Raw genomic sequence first — 21,972 nt, forward strand, 5'->3', positions numbered from 1 at the left:
AAAGAAGTCGAATCTCATTGCACAAAGAGATGCAAGAACATCAAAATTGTACTTGGACTACTTTGTCAGCATTGCATGCATGAAAAGATATATTAAATAGAATACAGTCTTTGGTCTATTTCTGAGACATACATAACTGCTTTCTCATACAAACATCAAAATGGATAGTTGTCTCCTGTTTCTTTATAGATTTCGTGACTAAGGTTTTTGACCACTGGTTGACTTTATTCCATTGTTTTTCTTAAAGATATTTGTTGGAAAAAAGGTTTCGGATCCATTGTTCTTCTGTTTGGATAAATTTGAATAAGTTTTTTTAGAACAAAGTTCGTATTTTGTTTAAGGAATCACAGACTCTGTGATGTCATACTAGGACTGATGTATCATTCTGCTCAAAACCAGAACTTCTCGTTTAGTATGTATAAGGGGTTTAGTTACAAAACAGTTTTTGTCATTGCAAGAAAAAATATAAATTTTGATTTTGATTGACATTTAGGTATTTGAAGAAGCCATAGCTGAGCTTGACACACTGGGAGAAGAATCCTACAAAGACAGCACTCTCATTATGCAGTTGCTCAGGGACAATCTAACCCTCTGGACCTCCGATATGCAGGTTACTCCTCCTCTTCAGACCCCTTTTTCCCGAACCTTGGTTCTCTACTCTACCTTCAAAGTCATCACTGAAGTTGTTTAATACTTACAATTTCTCTTTCTTCACTATGATAAATTGTGTCTTGAACCGTGCTTGATATATGTGTTCAGATGCATCACAGTATATAAATTTAATTACGTAGAGAAACTCTGTGTAATGAATTATTAATATTGTTCTGTTCAGGAGCAGATGGACGAGGCCTGAGGATCTTTGATGGAAAAGGGAGATCGTGTTATGCTGCCATGTTTCCCCTACTCCGATCTCAAGATCCTCATAACATTGGCTTTAAAAATATTATTAAGTGTTTATGATGAGTATGTGCACAGCTTGATGATTTGTCTACTCTTATAAAAAATAATCTAAAACTATGTTCTCTAAAATTTGCTGAAGCCTTGAAAACCTCTTTCTCCTTATACTCGAATTTTGATTTATCTAGTATCCTGTCGTCTGGTTCAAGTTGGAAACAAATAGACTACAGTCTCCCGTATACCAAAAATCTTGGATTTCTACCACAAGACGTGCACACTCGTATGCAAGATTTGAGTTGAGAATCAAAGGAGGCGAATCTCATTGCACAAGTGCAAATTGTATTCTTCAAATCCAAGAATAGGTGTATATGGCTTATGTTGCCCTCTACCACCCATCAACACACGATCCACAGTCCTTGAGCTGCTCCAGCCTGACCTCTCCCAAGATGTTATGGGTTTGAGTCATTGAGTGTCTCAAGAGCTGCAACAATACAATCCTTACAAGATTCCACATGTATGAAGTATATAGAGGGAACTTAGTCTGTCTTCCTATGTGAACAGGGAAACAATCACATAAATGATTAACGATTAGTCAACAAGAAAGGAGATTCAAAGACCATATTGTATAAGGACAGAGTGACATTCTCAAGTTTTAATGCTAAGCTAGCGGAAATGTATGTATTCTTTACAATTGGTATAATTTTTCTGAAACCATGCATTATAAACCCATTTTTACACTTTTATTAACAACTAACAATAAAAAAGAAATCCAAAGAGAAAAAAATCAAAAGCTCAGTCAGAGATCAGAGGGCATGATTTTTTCGAGGGCGGTGATTTTTAGAGGAGGAATAGCCTTTAGAGGCATGTGGTTGATCACTATGTTCTTGTTAGGATTCTGCTGGTTGAGATGTGTATTAAGCTGATGGGGATGATTCTTAATTCGGCTGATGGACAGGAAGGTTCGGTTGGTTGAAAGGTACTTTAAACTAAACGTTTTTTAAATAAGAAAAAAAAAATTGAACATTGGCTTAATAAGAAAAAATTCTTTGTTTCTTGGATTATAATCTTTCTCTCTCTTTCTTTGTCTGTTTTTTGTTTTACATATCTTTCTAATGAAGTTGACTATTGATTTTTAATCAAATTAAGGAGCACAGACCGTATTGAAGAAGTGAAGAAAATGAAGCCGACTGGGGAAGACTTTTAAAGTTGAGGCCTTTTTGAGACTTTTTGAGAAAAAATATAAATAAACATTTTTCAAAATAAATTTCGAGATAGTTTGTAATAACTAAAATATTATTATTAAATGTTGTTAAAAATTAAAATATCATTAAATAAAATTATAAATAAAAATATTTGAACCAAAATAATTAGTTAACAAATCATTATTTATGATAATTATATATTATATTTCGTAACAATTTATATAATCCTAGTCTAGTTATATTTCAAATTAGTTGTTTTATCCGCACATGCGGACATAATCGTCTTATTAGTTTATGTGTTACTAATCTAAAACCAACATAACAAATTATTATTTATGTTTTCAAATAGTTAAATCAAACATCAAAGTATTTATATATGTCAAATATTTTTCATCAAAATATTAATGTGTTAATTTTTTTTTTAAACACTCATATCTTAGAAATATTTTAGAAACTATATTTATGTAAATATTTTTGCTTGACTAATATTTAATTATAAATTGTTTGGTATCTTAATTTTCTAACTCTTATAATAAAAATTATTGTTTCCAGATAGCAACACAATATATACACAATTATCTTGTTTTTTAAATATGTTTTTTTGATAATTTTATTAAATTGTTTTATAATCAATTATTTAATATTTAATATAAACTATAAGTTTAATATTATTAAAATAAAATTTGTTTTTAATTATATATAAAACTCATTAAGGGTATTGTTTAAATTAATAAATTAGTGAGTAAGTTTAAAAATTAATAATAAATCGATAACCTAGCTAAAAGTCTAAAACCTAATAAAAATATGATAAATAAGAAAAACCAACTAAATATTTAATATAACATATAAAAATAATATCATTAAAAAAAATTATTTTTAATTATATAAAATATTCGATAAGGGTATTTTTTAAATTAAAAAACTAGTGACTTCAACTAAAAACTAAAAATAAATCAATGATTTAGTTAAAACCTAATAAAAACAGAAAAAAATAAAAAAATACCTAAAATTATGGAGAACATGACAAAATATTATAATCAATAATTTAATATATAATATAACATATAAGTTTAATATTATTAAAATAAAATTTGTTTTTAATTATATATAAAATTCATTAAGGGTATTGTTTAATTAATAAATTAGTGGGTAAGTTAAAAACTAATAATAAATCAATAACCTAGCTAAAAGTCTAAGACCTAAGAAAAGTATGACAAATAAAAAAAATTAACTAAATATTTAATATAACATATATTTAATATTATTAAAAATAAAATTCGTTTTTAATTATATATAAGATTCAATAAGGAAATTTTTTTAATTAATAAATTAGTGACTCAACTAAAAACTAATAATAAATTAATGATTTAGCTAAAACCTAATAAAAACATGATAAATAAGAAAAGTTACTTGGAATTATGTAGAACATGAAAAATTAGCAACTGCACTTCTCAAATGATATTATTAAAATAAAATTTGTTTTTAATTATATATAAGATTCAATAAGGGTATTTTTAAATTAATAAATTAGTGACTCAACTCAAAACCTAATAAAAATACGATAAATAAAAAAAATTATCTAAAATTAATTCACTCCACTAATAATAGTATAGATATTGATGCATCTTTTGATTCTCAAGCGCAAATAAATATTGTTGGGTGAATTTTTCATGTTTCCTTCTAGTTTTGAAGATCTTCAAAACAAAATTGATCTACTTTTGACAAGTATATTGACATATCTTTTGCTTCTGATGAATATTTAAGACGTTTCACCAAAACCTATTGAGATCCAAAATGTTTATCATACCAATGGAATCATGAAGAATACATCTACCGGTATCTTTCTCCATATGAGAATCAAATGTTGTACTAACATTTCACAACAAGATTTAAACTTCCAACCGTAAAATTGTTGATTGAAATGACATGATACTAGTAAATTATAATTGTTGATCAATGTTGGAATTAAAATGACATGATTAATGAAAATCTATGACTGAAATGGTTCGCCAATAGATGTTAAGCATTTTTTGTAGGTCACGAAAAAGTTAGTGTTTTATTTCAACCAAATTTAAAAGTTCCTGTGTTTAAGTGACATTTTTCATTTTCCTACTCTTAAAGATATTGATTCCCTCAGTATTTGATGATGAACACAACAACCCCTACTTGATAAAAGAATCCAACAATCCCAATGGTTTCAAAGTTGTTTTTAACAAATTCAGTTCCCAGGTTTATGAGTAGATTTATTCACGTAGTTGCAATAATGATCGCGAGAGCCACAAGAGTATGAACTCCTAGTTAGCAACGAGCATTCGATAAGCGCCTAGCCATCCATTGATCCGCACAGCTAAAGTCATTAAAGGTGAAAAAAAAATCAAGAAGATGGAGAGACCGACAAAGAAAAGACAATAACGATTTGTTTTGGCAGTTACGAGAACAAAAATATGGTGGAAGATGCCGAGAACTTGAACCTATACGCTTACTATCAAGAAGTAAGTCTCTCAAGATTACTTTTTTATGGCTAAAGAAAAAAAAAATCTTAATAGAAATTTCGGGTTGTTTTTCTTTTTGAAAGATATCAAAACTGCTGATATGGCCTATTCATCCTAGTAGGCTTGATCTTGCCCTCAACTTCTCAGTGTTCTACAATAAGGTCCTCATTCTAGTTATACCAAATCTCCTAGCTCAGTATGTACAAGGTCTTTAGTTAAACAACAGATTTAATCATTGCCTGCTGTGACATTCTAAATTCTTATGCTTATTCACCGTTAGGCTTTTGAAGAAGCCATAGCTGAGCTTGGCACACTGGGAAAAAAATACTACAAAGATGCGGCTGCTCAAGGATCTTGAGGAAAGGTTGGGGAGTGGTGTGGAACATGTTTCCACCACCAGATTTCAATCTCAAAATGACCTTAACCTTATCTCAAGACTGGAAAAGTTATTGAATTGTTTATGATGATTATGTGCACTGCTTGTTGATTTGTCTGCTCTTATAAAAAAAATCTTAAAACTATGTTCTCTACAATTTGTCATCTCTTGACTTTGCTCAAGCCTTGAAAACCTCTTTTATTCTTCTACGGTCTGCTCTGGCTCAAGTTTGAAACAAACAATCTAAGGTCTCCTTTAAAGTTAGAAACTAATACGCTAAGGTCTCCTCTGGTTCAAGTTAGAAACCAACAATCTTGGTCTCATTGTTTTGGGGGTGAATATATATAGTAATAACTTCTTTTTGTAAATATAATAAAACTAGTCAAAGTCCAAACAACACAATTTATGTAGCATAGAGCGACCGTAAGACGTGCACACACTTATGCAAGATTCGAGGTGAGAATCAAAAGAAGTCGAATCTCATTGCACAAACAGATGCAAAACATCAAAATTGTACTTGGACCACTTTGTCTGCATTGCATGCATGAAACGATATATTAAATAGAACACAGTCTTTGGTCTATTTCTGCGACATACATAATTGTTTTCTCATATATTACTTCAACTTTTCATTTCTCCCACCAATCTTTTCAGAGAAAGATACTGTAAACATTAAAAACTAAGAACCAAAGTTGCTCGCTCACACGTGATTCCAGTCCACCTCCACTACAAAGTTATACAGATTGTTGTCAAGTTGAAAGTTATATTTGATTAATAGATATAAAACCTTGAAATCAATACTTTTTAGCTAGGGGCATCATTCTTTTGTAAGAAACCCACCGATCTCTTTTCTTTGTTAGGGTGTTCGCTTTACTTCCTTGTTTTTTACTGCAAATAAAGATTGTGATGCAGAGAGGACCGTAGCCAAAAAAAACCTTGAGACTAGACAAGAGTGTAATGTTATTACCAAGTGTTCTTAACTCAACCAAAAGGTATCAATCGAGACAAAGTTTAGAAGTCATAGAAACGAGCAAGTCAGAACAAAACTATTATTACATATGGAGCGAAACTAATATACACAACATGTTTTTGGGATTAGGAAGATTATATATGTGACGACCTAGAACCTTATGATAAAATAAATTATAGTGCAATGTTGTCTAGTCACATGACATGATGATAATCAGAGGTTGTGAAAAATGTGGAGGTCTGAGACGAATAGCTTTTGTAGTCCACTAACCAATAAAAGTTACAATTACAAGCCTTTTTCGAAATATAGTGGCGAAAGAGAGATTCGAAGTTCATTTAATCTCAATGATTCACAATCTATGGGATTAAACATTCGCTGCATCTTCAGATTATTTGAATTGTTATGCATTTTGGTATTAAAAAAATCTAAGAAATAAGAGCAACCATTATTATTTTTTCACATCCATTTTCCATATTTATAATAAAAATATTTGTTTCCATGCTAATTTGAATTTTCTCCATCACATTTCAATCTCTTTACTCTAAAGCCACATCTTCATCTATATATCAATAATTTATCCTCTCTGTCTTTTGTTTTATCTCTTCTGACCCCCAAAAACAATCTCAAAGTAAAACAAACAAAGAAGAACAAAATAAAATAAAAACAGAGACAAAATCTCTTTTTCAGTTCATTATCTCTTAATACTATAAAAACGAAAAAAAACTTGTAAACAGATCGGAAAAAGGCAACCTCTATAATGTCAGAAATTGAAAGATCGAGTTTTGATGATGAGAACTCGATTACATCTTACCGAACATCGATCCTTCAAATGGGTTTTCCATCGGAGGAGGACGAAGAGACAATCAGAGAGATGATCCACAAAGAGAGACAACACTCGCCGAGAGATGATTACTTAGAGAGACTGAGAAGTGGTGATTTGGATTTAAATGTCAGAAACCAAGCCCTTGATTGGATTCGGAAGGTACATCATTTTTTTTTCTTTTCTTATGTTGACTCGATTCTTAACTAAGTCAATGTTCAGTCACTTTGATCTGAAAAAAAAGACATGACTTTTGATTATTACAGGCATGTGAGGAACTTCGGTTTGGACCAGTGTGTATATGCTTAGCAGTTAACTACTTGGATCGTTTCTTATCTGTTCATGACTTGCCTGTAAGTTTCTTGTCCTGAGGTTTTAGTTAACCTCTTTTGATTATTGATTGAAAGAGTGTGTTTATGATACTTCTTGCTCTAGAGTGGAAAAGCATGGGCTGTGCAGTTGTTAGCTGTGTCTTGTTTATCCCTGGCTGTTAAAATCGAGGATATTAAAGTTCCAGAGTTAATAATACATCTTCAGGTTTTGTATTAATCTCTCATTGTCTTCAGTTGAAGTTTTTTTTTAAACCAGAATCAACATTGTAGTAATGATAATAGGTTGGAGGAGATCCTTGGTTTGTGTTTGAGGCTAAATATGTTCAAAGAATGGAGCTTTTGGTGTTGAACGTATTGAAATGGAGGTTGCGAGCCGTGACGCCGTGCTCTTACATTAGATACTTTTTGAGTAAGATCTATGGCTATGATCAAGAACCATCTAGCAGACTGATCTCCAGATCACTACAAGTGATAGCTAGTACAACCAAAGGTGAATCCATTGGATTAACATTCAACCACAACTAGCTTTAAACTAGTTTTGCTTTTGGGTTATGGGTAAAGAAACAAGAGTATTTATGGTTGGTTGGTTGTGAAAAGTTGTGTAATGTGTGGACAGGTATTGACTTTTTGGAGTTTAGAGCTTCAGAGATTGGTGCTGCTGTTGCACTTTCTGTTTCTGAAGAACTCCATAAATTACAGTTTGACAAATTCTCCTTCTCTTCCTTATGCCCACACCTTGATAAGGTAAGAAAAGTTCACTTTATTATACTTACAAAATTGGATCTTCAGTGTCATAATAGATAGTGAAGAATATGGAATAATAGATATATGCATACTTCATTGCACGTTGTATTGTTATATCCCCTGTTTGAGTCCATACCAAAACTAGTTCCAGTTTAGACCAGAAAAAAACTGACCAATTCAATTATAGTCGTCAGTTGTGAGCCCTCGTGACATACTCACATGTTTGTTTTTCTCATTCCGTATCTGATGGGGTTCAACTACAATCAAACTAGATGATGATGGGGACCCGAAAAAAAAAGTGGTGTCCTCAGAGATTATATACGTTTTCTTTGTCTGTTTTTATGTCTGATGGGTTTCATATTTTGTTTGGTGTGTGTGTGTAGGAGAGAGTGAAGAAGATTGGTGAAATGATAGAGAGAAATGGGTCAGCTTCATGTCCACAGACACCACCCAATAATAATGCAGTCTTACAATTTAAGACTCTTTCTACTTCTTCTGTTTCCTCCTCTCTCACTTCTCTTTCTTAATTTCTCTTTTACCCCCTTTTTAAAATTGTCGCAGTTGAAATTTTGATAAAATAAACCAACAAACAAAGAATTTGCGGGATTACTTATAAATAATAAACGTGAAAATGTGTTTTTTTATTTGTGGAACTATGAGATATATTTAAGGCTGCTAGTGCTTCTCTGGCTTGTTTTTGGTTCCCGCCAAATATTATAGCGGGAAACAAACCGACTCGGTTATGCGAGAGCTGACTTTCTTCTTTTTAAAAAGTGGATCGTATCATCGTAATGGGCTTTGAATCTAGCCCATTCATATAATATAGTTTGTTATATCCTGACCTTCGTTATCACTTGAATCAGTCAAAATCCATTGGTTATGGGCTTCCGATTGAGGCCAATTTGATAGCATAAGACAAAACGGATCAGTGGGCTGACATGAAATATTTGGAGATTAGAGGTTTGTTTATTACTTTCTTTTGGGTGGGTAGAAAACCGAACCCAAACCGACTCAAGCCAAACCAAAGTATATGTCTAAACTATTTGTTTCAAGATTTTATCAATCCAAATAGTTCGGTTTGGTTTGGTTTTAAACTGAAGTATCTTTTAGTTAGATTAATTAAATATATTAATAATATTATCATTTAATATATTAAACCATTTAACCCAAACAATTGAATAAAATTATATATTTTACATCTAAATGAATAGAATAAACCCAACTAAATATAAGATAAAAAAAATATGAATCTCATACAATAGCATTAAAACCGAAAAATTATCTACAATATTCATATTAGGTCTGAAGATTAAAACATGAAATTATTGGATTATGTTTTCTGCAATTTTATTATTAAGTTTGGTTCTACATTCAAATATGAAGAAAATAATGATTTTGTGTTAAATGATGATTTGTGTATGTTCTTATAAATTAAATTTTTTAACTCACATAGAACAAAACTAAAAAATCAAGTCGATTAAACTGAACAAACACAACCGAACAAAACACTAACCAAATTGAACTAAAACCGAACCGAACACTAACTAAACCAAACTAAACCGAACACAAACCAAACTAATTTGGGTTGATTTGGTTAAAATTTTCTTAGATCCAAATAAAGCAAACTGAACTCTAGTTAAACTGAAATGTCCACTCCTACTTTCTTGGCTATAACCTGATATTTTTCTTCATGAATCATTGTAATTATCTAGTACATTAGCTAAGTTGTATACACTTTATGATTATTGATTAGAGGGAAGATTAATGCACTAATCATTAAAACAAAATTAATTATTTCACTTCTTTATTGACATGATTTATTAACTCACAATCAAACTGGTATGATAAAAACCACTGCTTATATAAACTAATCAATTAATTCTTTTTTATGTTTTTGAAAAATGTCATTTAACATTTTCTTATTACAAAAAAATATCATTTTAGAATTTCAATGCAATTTTTAATGTAATATTAATTACAAATTCATTGATTTGATAAATAATTTTATTTATATTAAATTTTATTGATTTTAATGTAATATTAATTACAAATTCATTGATTTGATAAATAATTTTGTTTATATTAAATATTATTGATTGAATATGTATAATTATAAGAATTTAAGTGTATTCAATTATTATTTTTTAATTTGTGTGAAAATGTTAAAGTGACATATTTTTGCAAAATGGATAAATTAGTAAGATGAATTAAATTAATAATCAGGTGGGCTAACATTTTAGCTTATTTAGGTGGGGGTATTGGATCTAAAAGTTTGATGGAATTCGAAGGAATCATAGTTTCCATTAAATTCTACTGTTATTCAATTATGGATTTCATTAATTCTTTCAAATTCTTGTGTTATTGGATTAAAGATTTGTAACCAATTTTGTAATTACTTTAAATTCTAGTGTTATTCAATATTCTGTAGATTTTGTAGTAATGGCATTTCAAAGGAATTTAATGGAAAATGTATATTCAAAATGTGAAGAACTAATTCCCTACTCTTATGATGAGATTTGTCATCATCGTAAGAAAACACAACATATTGCTGGATATGAAGTAGTTGACGATGAAAGTGAGAAAATATTCACATTCGTTAATGATTATTTTTTTCTCTTACGTAATGAGAACAAAATGACAAAATAGAAATAGCACAAATGTTTTCCATCGTCAAAGTGCTAGTATTTTAATATGTAAGATTTTATACAATGTCTACAAATAATATACCCGTATTTTGAAATCCCTACAAAATAGTAATTATCAAAAGTTCTAAATACAAAAATTTCAAATTGTTGTTGATAATATATTTAATAAATAACATATCATAAAATCTTAAGAAGATAGTACCTATCTTTTTCCTGAATGAGCTTTTGTTAGATCTTCTTCTATAAATTCTAGTCAACCCTACATAAAAAAATCCCAAATCCATATAAAATAGTTCGTATTTTTTTAAAAGAAAGTTTTTAGATTGCTTCACGTATATGTAGTAGTCATAATTGTAATTTTCCTTTTAGTTTTATGAATAAAATAATGTTCTTTATCTTTTTAATATACAAAGATTCAAAAGTTTCACAGGTTTTAGAGATATTGATATTCGTAGTTCAAAAAAAGAAGAGATATTGATATTCTATCAAATTTATGTACATTCCATTAAAATCCATAACAAAACAAAACAAAACAAAAATTATAAATGCATTAAAGTCTCATCAAATCTTTTAAATTGCACTAAAAATTCTTATTTATGAATTAAGTCAAATTCTATTAAATTCCTAGATCCAATACCACCTCCTTAGAGCTTCTATAGTTACTAGGGAATTTCCCGGGCTACGCCCGGGGTTTTTGACAGTTATATTTTTTTAACATATAATCCTTATATATCATGGTTATGATATATAACATATAAATCGTATATCAAATTTGCAATGATTTAAACTCAAAATTTTCTTATTGTTACAATCAAAAAATATATTTGGGATGCTGAGCAAACATGTGAAATGAATACAGAGCATTTGTGTTAGCCTAGAAATGGTAAAATTTTGGTGTATTTTATTTATTATCACATAACTCTCGTGTGTTGATTTGCTTCGGCTATATACAAAGAGGCGAAGAGCATTTGTGTTATCTAAGCTTTAATTATGATCCATATAGATTCTAAGAATACATTTAGATTCTATAACACCGTACATAAGAACTTCATTATTAGTAATTAAATAGTTTAATAAATATAGCTTATTCGAAAGCAGCACAATCATTAATCAGAATACGGACTTGTGCTTGTGTTATTTCCTCATGTAGGCAACACAAATGCTCAGCCGCTTTGTATAGCCGAAACAAATCAGCATGAGCTATCTGATTATAAATAAAATCCACAGAAATTTAACCATCTTAAGGCTTTTTAGATTCAATTATTGTATAAACTCTACAATCTTGTTCTCAAAATCAATGTTCAAGTGATTCATGTTTGTTAACGGAAACAAAGAGAAAGAGGAAAGACGGTGAGAGCGATCCATTTAATTTTTGTTTAACTATTTATCTGTGGCATTAGAAAGGCATGAGTATTAGAATTATATATGTGGAAAAAAAATGAGAACATGTTGAGAAGAGATAAATCTTGAAGCTGTCATTTAATTACGTACAAAAGAAAATCAAGAGCTTAGTAGATCTACTCCACAAAGAGAACACCATAACTTATCCATGACGTGAAGCTCGTGGTACCGTCGCTAATCTAAACTAATCCTCAGCATGTTAATCACGTCGTTAAGCCTGTCATTAGGCATACACAAAGAGCTAACTCATGCTTTGAAGCATCTCAAGTTCGTAGAAGAGAATGATCGAAACGCAATCAAATTTGCTTTGATTTTTTTTATAAAAGCTTTGAACAAATATTCACAACTTAATATTTAGATTTTAGACTTTGCATTGAATTTTATTCAAAATCATAAATTACTAAAACTATTAAACATTCCACAAAAAAACATATAATACGTAAATGTAATAGTTACTGAATTTTTTAATTATAAAATATACTTATTATTTTATAATATGTAAAAAATATATAATACGTAAATGTAATTTATCTTTAATTATGAAATATATTAACAAATGTCACAATTTTAAATATATAATTGTTATGTGTCACGATAATATTTGTAAGTGATACCGTATTTGTGAATTTTGTGTTTTGATGTGGTCACTGATTTTACTTATTGCCTACGGGGTTCATTTGTGTTGTTTTAAGGTTTTGATACTGTATATGATTCTTGAATTTTCCATTTTACTAACAATTTTTAATTTCTATTTTTTTCCTTATCTGAATTTCTTGTGTTTTTCTTTGCGTCTTTGCTACAAACTCTTTTGTTACTCTTCCTATCATTTACTTATTTGTAGTGCCACCTTATTCGACTTTGTATAATGGTTTTTTTTTATTTTACTTTTACTTCAGTCTAATTTACATCGCCACTTATTTGACTGTATCATTTTCCTTGAGCTTTTTTCCATTCTTTTTGTTTCTCGTTTTGTTATGATTCCACAAATCTAAAAACCTAGCTTGTGCCTAGTGATACTAAAGTTTATTTCAAATTGAAGTTTAGTGATATTAAATAGTTATTTCTTTGTTTATGTTTATAAATTCGTAAACAGGTGATACAGATTGTATGTAATCAACATTTTTTGACATTTCTTTTGTTTTAAAGCCCATCAATATATCACTGGGATTTATGCTCTGCTATTCCCTCTTGTCCGTCAAGATTGAACCTCCAAAGAGTTAACAAAATATACCCATATTATATTAAATATGACTATGTTACATATATACATTAGAATTTATTATAAAAATTTAAAACTATTTATATTAAATGTTTATCTGTATTACAATCAGCTGTAAAAGAATTGATATCAATAGGTTGAATGATTTCGAGTTTCTTCCTCCATCTTCTTACCAGGAATGCATATGCCTTCACGTCCACAACGAACAGAGAATTTATCCCGCTCCAAAGGGACACCCCGGAAAGATAAGCGCTCTTCAGTCCCAGACTTGTGACCGTTCCATAATGTTTGACCTGAGTAACAGTTCCAGTCTTCAAGGTCAAATGATGGTTTGGAGCTTTCAGTTTTTACGGTCCAGTAACTGGTGCAGTGTTCGGCGCCGGCAGAGCTAACATGGAGTAGCTTCTAAAATGGACGAATGAGAAGAGCTGAGATCCTGAGCCAGAAGAGAGTAATGGCTTGTGTGCACTGCTGTAAGACATGAAACCAAAACGCTTAAGCTACACAAAAAAGAACAACATGAGCCATGAAACCACAACACTTGAGCTCATTAGCCACACCCACATTCAAAAAGAAAGACCTTTACCTTCCACAAACACATACGTACAGAAACTATAAACACGGCGCCGGCAGAGCTAACATGGAGTAGCTTCTAAAATGGACGAATGAGAAGAGCTGAGATCCTGAGCCAGAAGAGAGTAATGGCTTGTGTGCACTGCTGCTGATATCTGGGGTAGAGCTTATAGGAGGTAACGGGGTTGCTGAGAAATAGTGTTATCCAACGGTATCAACCACTTCAAAAGGTTCCCATATGGATCCTTGTGTTCATGATCAGAAAGTTGGTCCATGTCTTGATGCTTCTCAAACTGCAGTATCTCAATGATTGGTTCATTGGGACAGTCAGCGATATAAACTTGTAAAGAGACCTTCACCCTTCCAAATAAAGGCATTGTGTGAGAATCAGTAGGTTAAAACAACAACTTATAAGAATTACCATCATGTGTCTCCATTGGGTAAGGCACAACATTTTGCCTTACTTCTTGCTACACCTCCAGCAACATTAAGATCAAACTCTCCTCTATCTAAAAAAGCACTAACACAAGGTCTCTTTTTCCCGCTTTTCCTCTAGCTTTGTATCTCCCAACACAGAGGTTTCTTTGACCAAAGCGGCTCACCAGACTCTGCGATCCTAACAAAGAAATGAGACTTCTGAAACCTGGAAAGGAAGTCTTCATATTCGCCAACCATTTCTCCGATTCCAAATACAATTGCGATATCTTTCCGGTGACTCTTCCCATCTCCGGCCGGTTCACCGCCTCATCCTCGACGCACTCCAACGCCAACCGCATTAACTTCTCCTCCACCGTCACCGGAAACGAATCCCCCAACCTCCGATCCATCCACCTCCTCAACCGCCCCCTACGTCACCACCATCTCCGCCGTCAACCACCGCTTTCGCGATTTCAATCACCAAAGTCCGTTCAAAATCCCCGGTCGATTTCTCATACCTATACTTCAACGACTCCTCGCCGGAGAGAAGCTCAAGCATCATGACTCCGAAGGCGAACACGTCTGATTCCTGAGTCGCAACCCCAAAGCCTGAAAATCCGGCGACATGTATCCTATCACTCCTTCGAATCAAACGGCTTTGGAATCTCTCGATCCGTCTGTTTCCCCACAGAGCTGCCCGGTGCCGAAGTGGCAGATCTTGGCGTTGAAATCGGGCTCCGTCACGATCACCGCCGAGCTCTTGATGTGGTTGTGAAGATCTTCAAATGCATGTCTTTCCATATGGTCTCCTTCTTTCCTTCTCCGTTTCCTTAAAGCCGAATATTTATAATATGAGGATCGAGAGAACTGAAAGGATGGAGAGAAAACGGTGAAGACGAAGCGATAGAGGAGAGAGCATCGTGTTATCCGTCTCAGGTTTTTTTTTTCTAATTGTACCGGTAGTTTGAAACCGACGAAGCCCAGTAAAACCACATTGAAGCCCATACAAAAGCAACAGTTTAGGAGGTCATACGTGTATTATTGAAATGTTTTGATTGGCCGAATAAATTTGTCGACGTGGACACTGTGAAATCACTCTATATCGTGCTTTTAGTATAGAATAGATAGTATTTTCTGGGGAATAATGCATTGTAGTTTCCTTTACACCTCAAGTGACAGTCACTTGAGAGCTATGTATATGATTCAATTTGAGTCCAAAAACTCAAGAAAGTTCACTTTACAGTTCGAATCACTGTCGAAATAGCCTGTAAATGTATCAGAAGTTTTCTACACTTGTTTTGGCTAGTGCTTCCTTATACTATTAGTCAAAATATTTAAATCCACTGACAGCTATTTCCAACGGATATAATAGCAATGTCCAACGGTAACAACATCAATAATATTCACAGTACCTAATCCAATTATCAATCACCCGGCACATGGGATTAATGATTAATTACGAGTTTTCAAATTTTTTTATAAGATAACTTAAAGTATTATGCCAAATGCATACTATATATAAAAGAAAACAAAAAGGGTCGTTGCTGTATATACAATTAAAGAATGGGTGGATCAAGTAGACAGAAAGACATGCGAAGTTGCAACTTCTTGATTCTTGAACTAAACATGTTAGCTGTCTCCCCACATTTGCCACGTCTTGCATATAAAGTTGGCTAAGATAATAATCTTCGAAAAACATATCACTACAAATTTTAGAACCTCTCTACAATTATATTCCCCAGCCATTCACATGCAGCTACGTCAAAAGCTTACTCACGTGATAAAAATTAACTTCTCCTAATTTAACATTTTTAATCCATGGTCTGTGACTCTGTGGATTGTATACTAAGCAAAGTCAATATAATAAGATGTTAAAACTTCATCCGACTAATATTTTGGTATTCATCTTCCATATGTAATTCGGTTACCAAATAAAATATGTTCATTAGCCGTTATCAATATATGTAAATTAATCATGGTCCAATTATCTTCAATTCTGTTGGAAAAAAAACAAAATATTAATGCCTCGGCCTTGGAGTCTTGGAGAGTAGTAGACTCTGTTTAGCAACCCCATGTTCCAATTATGCGTTTGCATGTTAGTCTGCAAGTTTTATTTTTAATATATTAAAGATTTTAGGAATCTCGGTTTAACTAATTGAAATAATTCTTAATTTCATCCCTCCCCTTTTTATACATCTCCTCCATTTTCCACAGACTTCACAACTCTCTAACAATCTCATAATCTCTCACTCTAAAACCAGAAGAAGAAGCATTATCTAGAAGGAAAAAAAAGTGAGAGATGGCTTCCAAAATGGTCCAAATTTTCTTGATAATGGCTCTCTTCGCTACATCAGCCCTCGCTCAAGCTCCCGCTCCTACACCAACCATCACTCCTCCTGCCGCAACACCCCCTCCCGTTGCAACTCCTCCTCCTGTAGCTACTCCTCCACCAGTGGCCACCCCACCACCAGCCGCAACCCCAGCCCCAGCCACCACTCCACCACCAGCCGCAACTCCAGCTCCCGCCACTACTCCACCATCAGCCGCTCCTTCTCCCTCTGATGTTCCCGCCGCATCTCCACCTGCGCCGGAAGGTCCCGCATCGAGCCCTGACGGTCTTGCTCCAGGGCCTTCAGAAGAAGCACCTGCACCAAGTGCCGCTTTCTCCAACAAAGCTTTCATCGCCGGAACCGCTTTCACCGCTATTATGTACGCCGCCGTTTTCGTTTGAGATTTTTTTTTATTTTTAAAGTTCACAATCTTCTTTCTTTTTTTTGTAATTTCACCCCAATTATTTCAAATCCTTGGTGTTATGTGAGAATTTCATTTATTTTCGTATTTCTCTACTTGATCGTTCAAATTTGTATGAAATTTGTCATGTGTCACGTGTGTCGGGTCGTGGAATGTAATTCGTGGTGGGAACCAATGGAATGCTGACGCGTGTAATTTACCATTGGAAGGGCTTTAAGTGGTCTGTCTGTCTGTGTAAAGGTGGAAATTTGTTTATGTAAATCCAGTGACAGATTAATCAAATAATTTCATTATACGTTCGTTTACAAAAACAAAAATTTGTAACACTACATGCCTTTTGAATTACACAAGGCCCATGTTATTCGTTCGTTTACAGAAATAAATTTTGTAACACTACATGCCTTTTGTACATTACACAAGAGGCCCATTATAGTTATGGTATGATCCAATTAGCCAATTTACTTTATTCCAATACTTGAAAATCACCACGTTGATGGCATTGATTTTCCAACTGGCAAGGCCATGGATCCATCTTTGTCCTCGCCTTTTAATTGTGACTCTGTTTGATCGTATTCATTTACTTCTCAATAATAGCTTCTTCTAGCTTGTTAGGAACAACATGTACAAAAAGGTTTTGTTTTCCAACAATTTTTGCGTGTGGTGCAAAGCGATGACAGTATAATTAGAACGGCAAAAGAATGCTAAGATATAACGGTACGATCTAAGCAAGAATGATTATGTAATTTTACTGCGTAAGTATGGGCACGCTTATACGATTACTCTTCGCATACTATACGGGATACGGCGCCTTACACTTTACTTACTACGAATACACAACTAATCGTTCCTTCCAGTTAATATCGACGTCAACCCTTATTGACTCTTCTAATAGGGATATTACGCTCAACCATTAATTGTTTGGAAGACCATGCATGAATACTCTAACTATTTAAAGATCAAATTGTTGACTCTTCAAATTATAGTTTCTTGCTCTGGGACATCAATATCGTTGGCCAAGCGGCCCAAGCCTATAGTTCCTTACTTATTGTCCTGATCTTTCTCCGTCAGATTAGTTGGAGTATTGAAGTCCCGTGTGGTTGAGGCTTGAAGTTTGAAGTTAATGATCAAGCTGGGTTTACATGTTTTCTTTTTTTTTTGCTAAGAAGGTTTACATGTTTTCACTTCCTTTTCATTTTGTGGTTGAAAATTGATCCGTGTGGTTCCGTTGGAATATGCTTTTGCCTTTATATATATCTAAGCAATCTTGGGCCTAGGTAATAATAGTTTTATTCATTGTCAATCTTGGGTCCTAGCTAATAGTTTCATTCATTGTCACGTTAATGGCATATAAAACGAGAGAAACGGAGTTGCCAAAGATATATAACATATATGGAATGAAAATGGAAGAGAGTAACGTTTAAAAGATATATTTGAATTACTCTATCTATCTTCTATCGTGTACACTTTATTATATTCTACTTTAATTTTCAGAAGATCGACCATGGCAGACAGAGAGATGGCTCCTCTGCTAAGGGCTCAAAATGCGGTGGAGGAAGGCGGGGATATATGGATAGAGACGAAGAAGCTATGGAGTATTGTTGGACCGGCAATATTCACCAGAGTCGCGACATATTTGTTCTTCCTCATCACTCAGTCGTTCGCGGGCCATCTTGGCGAGCTCGAACTCGCTGCCATCTCCATCGTCATCAACATCATCATTGGCTTCACCTATGGCCTTCTCGTACACAAACATATATAAACATTTTATGGCTTATATTTTTATTTTTAACCTTTTAAGAGGCTATATATTAAAATACCTTCGATAAGTCAAAATTTTGTTCAATAAATAGCACCAACATTTTTTTATTTATAAAATATCATTTATTAGAAGATAAAAATATTAATATATTTGAGTTTAGTATTTAATGATTGAATTTTAGGGTTTAGTATTATTATTATTATTTGGGGGGGGGGGGGGGGGGGGGGATTTAGTATTTTATTGAAGAAAAAAAAATTGAATACTATTTTTCTAACAAAAACTTATTTTTCTAACAAAAACTTTTAGAGGTGAAATTTATGAGATTTGCCCTATATATAAAAAATATTTTTTTAATTATATGCAGCTTGGAATGGCGAGTGCGTTGGAAACGTTGTGCGGTCAAGCCTTTGGAGCAAAGAAGTATGGCATGCTAGGAGTGTATATGCAGCGATCTTGGATTGTTCTCTTCTTGTTCTCCATCTTGCTCCTCCCTATGTTCTTCTTTGCAACCCCGATTCTTAAGTTTCTTGGCCAGCCTGAAGACATCGCCGAGCTCTCTGGTACCGTCGCTGTTTTGGCCATTCCTCTCCACTTTGCATTTGTCTTCGTTTGCCCTATCAGCCGATTTCTCCAATGCCAGCTCAAGAATGAAGTATGTAAATAAAATATCAATCCATTCAGAGGCTTAGTAATAAGTTGTTAAAGATATTTTGACGTTTAGTCTAGTGCATGACTAATTAGATAGACTGGAATGTTGATTGTTTCTAGTTTTTGGAATAGTTTTTGTTTTTTGTTTTTCCAAAAACCATTTTTCATCCAATCAAGCTTTTTGAGAAATAGTTTTCTTAAAATCTAAGGAAACTAATTTTTAGAATAACTGTTAATTTGTAAACAAAAACCAAAAACCAGTTTTTCCTAGTTTTTTGCTTGGAATTTTTGTTACATTTATTTACTATTACAAAATATAAAACGTACGTAATGCATTTGTTTTGGTAAACGCACGTGAGACATTTTAGTACTAGGCTGATACTCAAGGCACTCTATGCATGCTTGATTACTAATAATAAGTCTTGAGCACATCTATATAATACCTAAGGCACACATAAGGCATATTTCATCTATTTTAATTATAACACAGTATAGTTTTACTAAAATTATGACGATATTTAAATATTTTATCAAATAATAAAATGATGGTAACATTTTTTTATTTAATAGAGTAAATTACATCTATGCTAATCATAACAAAACTTTATTTTACGAAAACTATTATAAAATATCTGAATGTTATTTTTATCTAATAATAAATTGATGTAATCAAAATAACTCATATAAATTGATAGTATCTTCTTTTTTATTTTTCCATAATAAACATTTAATTATTATTAATATTTTTTATTTTTTTATTTTTAAAATCAAAAATCTAAAATCACCATTCAAGTTTTTCAAAAGGCTAAAATCTACTGCAAAATCAAAAACCAAAAACTAAAAACCAATAAAATCTAAAAACCAACAAAACAATCATCATCTGAGTATTATTAGGATAACGACATTTTTCATATAATGCATTTCATTTGTTTAGGTTATCAGTCACTATCTAAGTATATCCAGTTTTTCATTTCTTCCTTTAGCATAACATTCTCTTGATGAGCAAATAGTTACGTGATATTAATATCGCTAAATGTATTTGGTTAATATTCTTTTACAATATATTACCATCAGGTGCTAGCAATAACGGCTGGAGTGGCACTTGCAGTTCACATATTTGTGTCATGGCTTTTTGTGTACGGTCTTAAGCTTGGATTCATATGGACCATGATTACTTTTAGTTTGTCATGGTGGCTCAATGTCATCATCTTGTTTGTTTACATCGTACGGGGAGGTTGTCCGCTCACTTGGACTGGTTTCTCCATGGAAGCTTTCACGGGACTATGGGAATACGCTAAGCTCTCTGCCTCTTCCGGAATCATGCTTTGGTACTATACATTGGTTTAGACGCCACTTGCATCACATTTTTTTCTTATGTACATATCGAAAACAACTTACGGTAGATTTTTTCGAGAGACAGCTTGGAGTTTTGGTATTATAGGATTTTAATTGTGATGACTGGAAATCTGGAGGATGCAAAAACTGCTGTTGACTCTTTATCTATATGGTACGGAAAATATAGTCATCTATTGCTTTTTAGTTTAATATAGTATTGTAGTCAAATTTGTTCTGTATATCTTTTTGTTGAAAAACTTATACTTACAATTATCATGGCAGCATGTCGATAAATGGTTTGGAGCTGATGATTCCACTTGCTTTCTTCGCCGGAGCCGGGTAACTAATCAATCATATTTACTACAACCCTATACGTGGATATATATATATATATAAACCAAATTACCAAATCAAACACATTCTTTCAGGGTACGAGTGGCGAATGAATTAGGAGCAGGCAGCGGGAAAGGAGCAAGATTTGCAATGATCATATCAGTGACACAATCATTAATCATCGGAATAATCTTTTCTGTGCTCGTAGTGCTTCTTCGTGATCAAATCGGTTGGATTTTCTCTTCAAGTGAAACCATCACAAAAGCAGTTACCGATCTCTCTATTCTACTAGCGTTTACGATTCTTCTCAACAGTGTTCAGCCGGTTCTTTCCGGTACACCATCCAAAAAATTTCTTATCTCAAGATAAAACCAGACCAATGCTTGTGTGTTGAATGTTTTTTTATCATTAATTAAGGTGTTGCGGTCGGATCGGGTTGGCAATCATTTGTTGCATACGTAAATTTGGGAAGCTACTATTTCATTGGACTTCCTCTTGGATTTGTTATGGGCTGGATTTTCAAGTCTGGTATTAAGGTCAGTCAATCTCCTTTATGAATTTGATATCAATATTTTGTAGTGATCTTGATCGATCTATATCGTGACTATTATATGTTAATAGGGCATGTGGGCAGGTATGATATTCGGAGGAACTGCAGTTCAGACACTGATATTGATCTTTATCACCATGAGATGTGACTGGGAGAAAGAGGTAATTCAATTTTTGCTTATGTTATGTCTTGTTTTTAGGTATGTCTTTTAATTATATGATCGTTTTATTTCGAATTTACAGGTTCAGAAAGCAAATGCGCGCGTTAAAAAATGGTCTGTTTCCGATGAAGGAAATTGAAGACAATCGAATGTCAAAACTTATCATTATAATCACCATTGCTAGTACGTTACGTAAATCGGTGGTCGTGTCTGGTTCGGCTATCTAAACCTAAACCGGAGCAACGACCGATTTCTTTCTTTATGAATAAATAATTAAGGCTACTTTAACTACATATTTTTTTTTGTATGTATTATGATTAAGGAATATTATCATAACTATAAAAAATG

At 32.7% G+C, this 21,972-nt stretch overlaps 3 protein-coding genes and 1 long non-coding RNA gene across 5 annotated transcripts; 3 read left to right on the forward strand and 1 right to left on the reverse strand.

The window, feature by feature from the left end:
* Nucleotides 1–6,528: 6,528 nt before the first annotated feature.
* Nucleotides 6,529–8,477, forward strand: LOC106370674 (cyclin-D4-2-like). Its single transcript, XM_013810671.3, has 6 exons — nt 6,529–6,919; nt 7,024–7,110; nt 7,193–7,294; nt 7,372–7,579; nt 7,706–7,833; nt 8,217–8,477. Exons 1-6 carry the CDS (start codon nt 6,695–6,697, stop codon nt 8,358–8,360), a joined length of 894 nt encoding a protein of 297 aa, XP_013666125.2. The 5' UTR covers nt 6,529–6,694; the 3' UTR covers nt 8,361–8,477.
* A 4,617-nt stretch (nt 8,478–13,094) lies between these two features.
* On the reverse strand, nt 13,095–15,189 carry LOC125579072. 2 transcript variants are annotated; one of them, XR_007317026.1, is made up of 3 exons: nt 14,093–15,144; nt 13,685–14,031; nt 13,095–13,569 (listed from the first exon to the last, which is right to left on the reverse strand). It is a non-coding gene; the product is annotated as an uncharacterized LOC125579072 (long non-coding RNA). The 2 variants fall into 2 exon arrangements; XR_007317025.1 differs by having other exon boundaries at nt 13,685–15,189.
* Nucleotides 15,190–16,272: 1,083 nt separating this feature from the next.
* LOC106370676 (classical arabinogalactan protein 4) lies at nt 16,273–17,132 on the forward strand. The gene has a single exon (XM_013810673.3). It carries the CDS (start codon nt 16,388–16,390, stop codon nt 16,817–16,819), a length of 432 nt encoding a protein of 143 aa, XP_013666127.1. The 5' UTR covers nt 16,273–16,387; the 3' UTR covers nt 16,820–17,132.
* Nucleotides 17,133–17,882: 750 nt separating this feature from the next.
* On the forward strand, nt 17,883–21,917 carry LOC106370677 (protein DETOXIFICATION 28). The gene is made up of 9 exons (XM_022693046.2): nt 17,883–18,580; nt 18,963–19,250; nt 20,321–20,574; nt 20,667–20,753; nt 20,864–20,920; nt 21,010–21,248; nt 21,332–21,450; nt 21,536–21,625; nt 21,707–21,917. The coding sequence occupies exons 1-9, from the start codon at nt 18,341–18,343 to the stop codon at nt 21,761–21,763; spliced, it is 1,431 nt and encodes a 476-aa protein (XP_022548767.1). The 5' UTR covers nt 17,883–18,340; the 3' UTR covers nt 21,764–21,917.
* The last annotated feature ends 55 nt before the right edge of the window (nt 21,918–21,972 follow it).

The sequence above is a fragment of the Brassica napus genome, chromosome A10 (assembly GCF_020379485.1).
Source record: "Brassica napus cultivar Da-Ae chromosome A10, Da-Ae, whole genome shotgun sequence".
In the NCBI taxonomy this organism is placed as follows: Eukaryota; Viridiplantae; Streptophyta; class Magnoliopsida; order Brassicales; family Brassicaceae; genus Brassica; species Brassica napus.

Excerpts from the sequence above, each read along its gene's own strand:
- LOC106370674 (XM_013810671.3), top strand. The coding sequence starts at position 6,695 with ATGTCAGAAATTGAAAGATCGAGTTTTGATGATGAGAACTCGATTACA. Across the intron at positions 7,111-7,192 it reads TATCTGTTCATGACTTGCCT|AGTGGAAAAGCATGGGCTGT; the intron begins GTAAGTTTCTTG and ends TTCTTGCTCTAG. Across the intron at positions 7,295-7,371 it reads AGTTAATAATACATCTTCAG|GTTGGAGGAGATCCTTGGTT; the intron begins GTTTTGTATTAA and ends TAATGATAATAG.
- LOC106370676 (XM_013810673.3), top strand. The coding sequence starts at position 16,388 with ATGGCTTCCAAAATGGTCCAAATTTTCTTGATAATGGCTCTCTTCGCT.
- LOC106370677 (XM_022693046.2), top strand. The coding sequence starts at position 18,341 with ATGGCAGACAGAGAGATGGCTCCTCTGCTAAGGGCTCAAAATGCGGTG. Across the intron at positions 18,581-18,962 it reads GCTTCACCTATGGCCTTCTC|CTTGGAATGGCGAGTGCGTT; the intron begins GTACACAAACAT and ends AATTATATGCAG. Across the intron at positions 20,921-21,009 it reads GCTTTCTTCGCCGGAGCCGG|GGTACGAGTGGCGAATGAAT; the intron begins GTAACTAATCAA and ends ACATTCTTTCAG.